Source organism: Zeus faber (genome assembly GCF_960531495.2).
Source record: "Zeus faber genome assembly, chromosome: 18".
Lineage (NCBI taxonomy): Eukaryota > Metazoa > Chordata > Actinopteri > Zeiformes > Zeidae > Zeus > Zeus faber.
Window position 1 is genome coordinate 2,939,869 of NC_137210.1, and position 9,166 is coordinate 2,949,034.

The following is a 9,166-nucleotide window of genomic DNA, read 5'->3' on the forward strand; positions in this document are numbered from 1 at the left end:
GTAAGTTCTCCCTCGCGCTCCGTGCCTTACACCAGCGGAACCAAGAGTCAGAAAATCAAACGACTTAATTTACCGAGTGACTCGTCAAGAACCCAATCTCAAAAAAAAGTCAAACCTTTCATTGCTACATACAGTCGTCACTTTCAGAGTGAAACTCGAGCTTCTTCAGATGACATGCAATTCTGGCTGGGACTGATGAATTAGATGAATTATTACAGTATTGTCATTTGGATCTGGCAACACAAACTTACTGTATTACGTTTTAGGAGTCAGTTAGTCGGTCTATTAGAAAGGAATTTTCTACTTTTATTTTTTATTTTTTTCCTAGGACATATTGTGTGCTATCACCGGGTGCGTTGCATTACATTTACCTGCATATATGTATGAAAGTATGTATATGTATGTGACAAATAAAAATCTTGAATCTTGAATCTTGAATCTTGAAAAGCTAATTTACATTTCTTTTTTCAAGTGGAGTTTGAAAAACGTTCTTGGCACAGTGGTCGAAAAACACGACTGTAATTCAGTCGTATGAAAATATTTTGTTTCATTATGAAAGTAGCTATAATCTCTTTGTCCTCGTATGCAAATTGTGATCAACTCTCCCAGAACAGAACCCTTATGTAATAAACTTTGAAGGAAGCAATCCTGAATTATGAGTGTGTGTGTGTGTGTGTGTGTGTGTGTGTGTGTGTGTGTGTGTGTGTGTGTGTGTGTGTGTGTGTGTGTGTGTGTGTGTGTGTGCGTGCGTACCGGCGTGTATGCGTGCGTGTGTGTTTCTGTCAGTGATAAGGGTTAAGGTGTCAAGAAGTGGGTTAGTGTTAGGGTTAGGGTCAGTGTTAGGGTCAGTGTTAGGGTTAGGGTTAGTGTTAGTGTTAGGGTCAGTGTTAGTGTTAGTGTTAGTGTTAGGGTTAGGGTTAGGGTTAGGGTTAGGGTTAGGGTCAGTGTTAGTGTTAGTGTTAGTGTTAGTGTTAGGGTCAGTGTTAGGGTTAGGGTTAGGGTTAGGGTCAGTGTTAGTGTTAGTGTTAGTGTTAGGGTTAGGGTCAGTGTTAGTGTTAGGGTTAGTGTTAGTGTTAGGGTCAGTGTTAGTGTTAGTGTTACTGTTAGGGTTAGTGTTAGGGTTAGTGTTAGTGTTAGGGTCAGTGTTAGGGTTAGTGTTAGTGTTAGGGTCAGTGTTAGGGTTAGGGTTAGTGTTAGTGTTAGTGTTAGGGTTAGGGTCAGTGTTAGGGTCAGTGTTAGGGTTAGGGTTAGTGTTAGTGTTAGGGTCAGTGTTAGTGTTAGTGTTAGTGTTAGGGTTAGGGTTAGGGTTAGGGTTAGGGTTAGGGTCAGTGTTAGTGTTAGTGTTAGTGTTAGTGTTAGGGTCAGTGTTAGGGTTAGGGTTAGGGTTAGGGTCAGTGTTAGTGTTAGTGTTAGTGTTAGGGTTAGGGTCAGTGTTAGTGTTAGGGTCAGTGTTAGTGTTAGTGTTACTGTTAGGGTTAGTGTTAGGGTTAGTGTTAGTGTTAGGGTCAGTGTTAGGGTTAGTGTTAGTGTTAGGGTCAGTGTTAGGGTTAGGGTTAGTGTTAGTGTTAGGGTTAGTGTTAGTGTTAGGGTCAGTGTTAGTGTTAGTGTTAGGGTTAGGGTTAGGGTTAGTGTTAGTGTTAGGGTCAGTGTTAGGGTCAGTGTTAGGGTTAGGGTTAGTGTTAGTGTTAGGGTTAGGGTTAGGGTTAGTGTTAGTGTTAGGGTCAGTGTTAGTGTTAGTGTTAGGGTTAGGGTTAGGGTTAGTGTTAGGGTCAGTGTTAGGGTTAGTGTTAGGGTTAGTGTTAGTGTCAGTGTTAGTGTTAGGGTTAGGGTTAGGGTTAGGGTTAGTGTTAGGGTCAGTGTTAGGGTCAGTGTTAGGGTTAGGGTAAGTGTCAGTGTTAGGGTCAGTGTTTGGGTCAGTGTTAGTGTTAGGGTCAGTGTTAGGGTTAGGGTTAGTGTTAGGGTTAGTGTTAGTGTTAGGGTCAGTGTTAGGGTTAGTGTTAGTGTTAGGGTTAGGGTTAGTGTTAGGGTTAGTGTTAGTGTTAGTGTTAGGGTCAGTGTTAGGGTTAGTGATAGTGTTAGGGTCAGTGTTAGTGTTAGGGTTAGTTTTAGTGTTGGGGTCAGTGTTAGGGTTAGTGTTAGTGTTAGGGTTAGGGTTAGTGTTAGGGTTAGTGTTAGTGTTAGTGTTAGGGTCAGTGTTAGGGTTAGTGATAGTGTTAGGGTCAGTGTTAGTGTTAGGGTTAGTGTTAGTGTTGGGGTCAGTGTTAGGGTTAGTGTTAGTGTTAGGGTTGGTGTTAGGGTTAGTGTTAGGGTCAGTGTTAGGGTAAGTGTCAGTGTTAGGGTCAGTGTTTGGGTCAGTGTTAGTGTTAGGGTCAGTGTTAGGGTTAGGGTTAGTGTTAGTGTTAGGGTCAGTGTTAAGGTTAGTGTTAGTGTTAGTGTTAGGGTCAGTGTTAAGGTTAGTCTTAGTGTTAGGGTTAGTGTTAGGGTAAGTGTCAGTGTTAGGGTCAGTGTTTGGGTCAGTGTTAGTGTTAGGGTCAGTGTTAGGGTTAGTGTTAGTGTTAGGGTCAGTGTTAAGGTTAGTGTTAGTGTTAGGGTCAGTGTTAGTGTTAGGGTTAGTGTTAGTGTTAGGGTCAGTGTTAGTGTTGGGGTCAGTGTTAGGGTTAGTGTTAGTGTTAGGGTCAGTGTTAGGGTTAGTGTTAGGGTTAGTGTTAGTGTTAGGGTCAGTGTTAGTGTTAGGGTTAGTGTTAGTGTTGGGGTCAGTGTTAGGGTTAGTGTTAGTGTTAGGGTTAGTGTTAGGGTTAGTGTTAGTGTTGGGGTCAGTGTTAGGGTTAGTGTTACTGTTAGGGTTAGTGTTAGTGTTAGGGTCAGTGTTAGTGTTGGGGTCAGTGTTAGGGTTAGTGTTAGTGTTAGGGTCAGTGTTAGGGTTAGTGTTAGGGTTAGTGTTAGTGTTAGGGTCAGTGTTAGTGTTAGGGTTAGTGTTAGTGTTGGGGTCAGTGTTAGGGTTAGTGTTAGTGTTAGTGTTAGGGTCAGTGTTAGGGTTAGTGTTAGTGTTAGGGTCAGTGTTAGTGTTAGGGTTAGTGTTAGTGTTGGGGTCAGTGTTAGGGTTAGTGTTAGTGTTAGGGTTAGTGTTAGGGTTAGTGTTAGGGTTAGGGTTAGTGTTAGGGTTAGGGTCAGTGTTAGGGTCAGTGTTAGGGTTAGGGTAAGTGTCAGTGTTAGGGTCAGTGTTTGGGTCAGGGTTAGGGTTAGTGTTAGGGTCAGTGTTAGGGTCAGTGTTAGGGTCAGTGTTAGGGTCAATGTTAGGGTTAGGGTTAGGTTAGCAGCCTTCATAACACCTAACCCTAACGTATGACCCCCACCAACATGGCTAGACCCGCATTTGTCCATTCATGCATCGGAGAAGGCCCCCCCCCCCATCTTCCAGTTTTCCACTTTTTTTTACCCTCTATTTTTTTTCACTTTTCATGCTGCTATCTCAGTGTCTTTCTCTCTGTCTTATCTCTTTTTTTTCCTTTTTCCAAACCTGTTGTCTCATGAATCTGCGCCACAATTATCTGTCAAGACACTCCATGAGAAATTGACTTAATAACAATAATTACAGTGTGTGTGTGTGTGTGTGTGTGTGTGTGTGTGTGTGTGTGACTATGCACGCTTTCTTGCTCCCCAGGTGATGTTTTGTCTTTACTGCTATTGTTAACGCACATCAATTATATTTAAAATGATTTGACCTTAAATATGATTTTCACTCATGAAAAACAAGCAAAAGAAAAAGAGTAATAAAATGAAATAAGGGGGTTTAAGTATAGGTCTGTCATCAATTCATTTCCCTATGGACAGCAATATTGTACAATGGAGGAAGGTTCTTCTGTTCGATACAACCATTTCTTGGGGTGTCATTTCCATCGTGTCCTCAATAGGAACCAGAGATAAGTGGTGAAGCTCAAAGCTGTCTCACTCTCTTTATGGAAGATGTTTGAGGTGGGGCAACGGGGCGGTAACGCCTCTAGTCTGTCTTGTAAAGCTGTCATAGACAGTGTCAGAGACCACACACACACACACACACACACAAACACACACACACGCACACGCACACACACACACACACACACACACAAACACACAAACACACGCACATACACGTACACATGAATGAAGTATGAGCTTACTGGCATAACACCAGCATTACTGATCTACCGATAACAAGGGTTTGGCTGTATAAAACTTCTCCGCATATCTTGAATGGTGATGTATCATGGGTATCTTTATGCTATTTCATGAGTATTTTAAACCTCTTGGTCACTTACAAATTTAGTGTGTATGTGCATGATATCATAATATAATTTTTTTCTACAATTATCATTGCAATCCTGTGGGCGAGAGGAACTGGCCAAAACCACACACCCTTTTCGTGTTTTGTGAGGGGGCGAAGGGCGATCTCCTCTCTGCAGTCAATAAATAAACACTGACATTTAAAAAAATTGATTCTGTAAATGTTAATTGTCGTCATTGTCATTGTTGTCAATGCTGACCTCACCAGGGGTCCTAACCGAGCCATGCACTAGGCTCCACTACCTACTGTACTGTATGTAGCATACTGTACCGCATACTGTATCACTGTTCAGGGTTGTTTGTGATGCCGTATTGCTGCGCCGTACTGTTGTATACTGTGCTGTATTATCCCAAACACTACCTCACTCTATTCACATTCACATGCCACTTTAATTCACATGCCACTTTAAATGCACATATCTGTACATACATAGGCATATTCCCTCTATCTATTCCATTTTATTTCATTTTATTTTTACCGTATTTTATTCTAAATATTTTCATCTTATTCTATAAGTATTCAACTTACTGTATTACGTTTTAGGAGTCAGTTAGTCGGTCTATTAGAAAGGAATTCTTTACTTTTATTTCTTTTTTTCCTAGGACATATTGTGTGCTATCACCGGGTGCGTTGCATTACATTTCACTGCATATATGTATGAAAGTATGTATATGTATGTGACAAATAAAAAATCTTGAATCTTGAATCTTGAATCTAATTAATGTTTTAATCCACATTTGGCAAAGATAAAAAAAACAAACCATAATTTCAAAAATAGGGTCAACCAGCATGAGTCAAAGGACACATTCCATTCAATTTGACTTTCTGTTTTCCTCATTATCAGTTATTTGTCGAGTAGGTAAAGGCGGTGACTGTGGAATTGATTTACTCACAGGCCTTATTTCCAGCAAACTCCAACAATGATCTGCTGTAACAGTAGTTATGTGTATGGGACCATGTGTTTGCATTTGCGTAGGAAAAAATGACACAAGAGATGGGATTTGACTTAAAGGCGAGTGCTTTTTTGCACTTTGTTTTGGAGCCCTGTGAGCGAGTAATTCTTTGCTTATTGTTCTTATCCAAACATGAGTTCTTATTAAGTGATTCTTTGCAGTGAGCGCTTGCCGACGCCATCTCCTCTCAATTAGGCTTTTTATTGCAGCGGAGCCGAGCCTGGCTGATATCTTGATGTCGTTGTGAAGTTAAAACACGTTGAAAAACTTTTTTTTTTTTTTTCATCATGTCTGACTCAACTTTCGGTGCCGTGATACATTTATGACCTATAACGTGATTGTTTCCAAGGCAGGTGATGCAAATGGGCAATAATTTAACTTGGTTGCACACAGAAAGACAGATGCACAGTCCTAATAGCCACCCCCGCCCCCCCGGGCATTCTGTACCAGTGCTACTGTGTGTGTGTGCTTGTAGGTGTGTCCCTTGCATATATGCACTACCTGTGATGATGCGCTAAATTAGGTAGGAGGCCGGGGAATGCGAAGGGCTGTGATGCTATCAAATGTTTTATTGGCAACGACGTTTTCGCTTGTCATACCACGGTGATGTCAGGCCACACACACACACATACACACACACACACACACACACACTAGGTTGGAATTCTCCCACTGCTACCGATGCAGACGCATTAGGTTCATGGCTGCTGTTTCGAGAAGTGAAATGCTTGTGCTCTGAAACCTGACAAGTGACGGCGGTTTATCTTATTAAACAATGGCGATCACAACAGGTTGTTTTTTTCATTTTTCTCTCTGTCTGTTCTCTGCATCAGGAGGGAGAAGTTAAAGATGTCACGGAGAAGTCAAATTAAGGCCCTACTCCTGTCCATGTCCCTGGTAAGCGTTCCGATTTTCTCTCCTCGTTTCTATCCTCCTTCGTACTTCAGTCTGTTCTTTAAAGAATGTTACATCTTAAAAAACATACATCTATACAATACAAAACTTTTTTTTTTCCCTTTTGAGATAAATAGCTAATTCTCGGGATTTCCTTATGTGAAATTAGTAACTCTCGAGAAGGGAGTGGCAGACGCTCTTCACTCGGAAAGAAACCCAGTCGATACATCCTTCCTTTTTTAAGAATACACTGTTTTTTGTGATTGTAAGATCATTTCTATCACAAGATTTTTTTTCTTATCAAATACAACTTTCTTATCTCATCAGATAATTTGATTTCCCCTCTTGACCTTTAATGCTAATTAAAGTAGAATTAAAGTAGAAAGCCTTATCATAACATTATATTACATGAATCAAATTTCACACTCAGGAAATACTATGATTATACAAATGCTTATGTAAACAGCCTAGCACCAAATTGCATGGCTGGAGTAAGGCCAAATTGCAACCCGGTCTCATGGGGCTGTCATCGAAATGTGACCGTGCAAAAATAAGTCAATTTTGACAAATTGATAATTTCCATGTTGAATCAACAACGATTGCCGAAGTCACATCAATTCGCTGCTCTGAGAAATAAAAGATTTACTCCTAAAGAAAGAGGTTTGTGTCATTCCTCCAGGAGAGAGGGACAGGGTGTCAGGTCCACTCTGCTTACACTCCTACACACACCTCCTCAGGGAGCGTTAGCTGCTGCCTTCTTTCCCCTAAATCTTCCTTCAAGGGTTCAAAGATTGTCAATGCATCCGGTCATGGTTAAGGTATTTGGTTCTGTTGGGCAACAACAGACAAGTGGTTACAACCCGAGGAAGTGCCAGACTTTAGTTTCCGCTGCCAGGGAGAAACTTGCACAACTCGCAGCACTTGTACCAATGAGTCGACCTTCTTCTTCGTCTTTTTCTTCTTCCTAAGAGGAGCGGCTATCTTTGTGATCCTGGATGGATGTAATTGCCGGGTTGTCGATGACTTGCCCCCTTCCTTCTTCATCCGTAGGGGCAATAGTGATCAGATTGTAATGATTATTTTGCCTTGGTTTATTAAAATAATTTCCTTAAATGTAGTCGGGGATCCCTGTAACTTGGCATTAAGTAGGCTAAATAACAACCCTGACCATTTCACCTCCTAACCGCTGTTCTGTATGATGTCATACTCTACCTTGAAATGCACTGAAAAATGCGCTCCTCTTCCCATGAAAGTCATGGGTCAGAATGAAATCCCTCTTGGCTGGATAGAGTCAGGTAAGAGGGAGGCTTGAGAGTCTGAGCATGGACCGGTTCATATTGGATCAGGTATGAATTAGCGAGCGGATTATATGCCCTAAGAGGATTATTTGGCTGCGTGCAAACCCAGTCACTCATCACGAAGGGGAAGACCGAGAAGGAGAAGAGAGGATTAGACAGAAACAGTGAGAGAGAACAAACCTTCTCCTCCACTACTACGTGCGATCAGAATGGGCGTGTGCACGTCATCTGTGCGTGCACGTGTGTGTATCCATCCCACTAATGTATTTAGAACTGGACTCACTACCTACACACATCTTCCATTGACTGCACTGAATATATATATATATATATATATATATATCATTCAATTATTATTGAATATCTGTCACTGGTAATAAAAAAAATCTTGTGATAGAATGAATTTATCTTGTAATCTTATCGTCTAAATCCCCAGAATTTGCTATTTTTCAATTGTCTACAGCACTGCATACTGACATTTTACTTATTAGATTAGAGGAAAAAGAAGAAAAAAAATGACTGAGAGACAGACTGCTTATTCCTTCTGCCCCCTCAAAAATGTTGGATTCTGCAGATTATTCTTTGGAGGTGGTTAGTATTTTCGGAACTCTCTCTACTTACGGGGGGTTCTTCACTGTGGGCTGGTACTTCACTCCACAGAAGTGTGGCTTCAGACCAGCTGCTACTTATTACCACAAGTCACAGTGATACACACACAAACGCACGCACACACACACACACACACACACACACACCCACACACACACACACAGACACACACATTTAGACGGAACATGCAAATGATAGCTTGCAAGAATTACATGGCCTGCATGCACGCACATGTAGATACTATAACACACACACAAAGACACACAATGATATAAGCACTAAAGCATGTACGGACACACACACACACACACATATCATAGACACACACAATAATACAAGCACATGTGTATGGAAAATAACACACACACACACACACACACACACACACACACACACACACACACACACACAATGTTATAAGCATTAGAGCGTGGCATCGGCACACAACAAACAGCCAGTGCACACGCACACACACACACACACACACACACACACACACACACACACACACACACACACACACTGCTCATTAGCAGTCAGTAAATCATGGGAGTCCAAACAGTAATCTGTACTAATGTCGTTGTCAGAGAGGATGAGGTTTGGGATGTGAAGCATTATGTTTTTTCCTGCTTCCCGGTGGTTTGGTTCTGGCTCATTAAAATGATGTCATCCATTGTTTAAAGGAGCAACTTTAATGGGATGAAGGTGCGGCGGACGTCGCCATTGTTCATCGCTTTTTTCACCGCTGAACGCAATCCTTCTGGATGCGGGCGTCTCAGCGGAGGCGTGGCGAGGGACGACTCCGGCTCGGCCCGTCACACTGACGCCCTCTCTCTCCCCCGCCAGGTGTGCTGCTTGTCCCGCCTCCAAGCCGAGTATTCCAGCTGCGGAGAGTTTGAGTTCTTCAACCAGAGCAGCAGCAGCTGCCAGGCGTGTCCGCAGTGTCAGCCGGGGAAGGAGCCGCACATGGTAAGAGGGACGCACGCAGGGGGCGGGGGGGACCCACGCCCAGTGAGCGAGTCTGCATTTACCTGCGTCTGGAGCCTGTTTGGTTCATTTCCTGCCCCCAGACCCACGACGATGCTCCA

The 9,166-nt window shown here is 42.3% G+C and overlaps 1 protein-coding gene across 1 annotated transcript in view; it reads left to right on the plus strand.

Annotated features, from left to right (window-relative positions):
* Positions 1-6,126: 6,126 nt before the first annotated feature.
* The window catches only part of edar (ectodysplasin A receptor), a gene marked incomplete at both ends in the record, with an annotated part of 20,937 nt that continues 17,897 nt past the window's right edge, over positions 6,127-9,166 (plus strand). Inside the window, 2 exons of the mRNA XM_080018629.1 lie at positions 6,127-6,174; positions 8,925-9,047. Of these exons, the coding sequence (XP_079874755.1) occupies positions 6,127-6,174; positions 8,925-9,047 (171 nt within the window). The remainder of the gene's footprint in view (positions 6,175-8,924; positions 9,048-9,166) is intronic.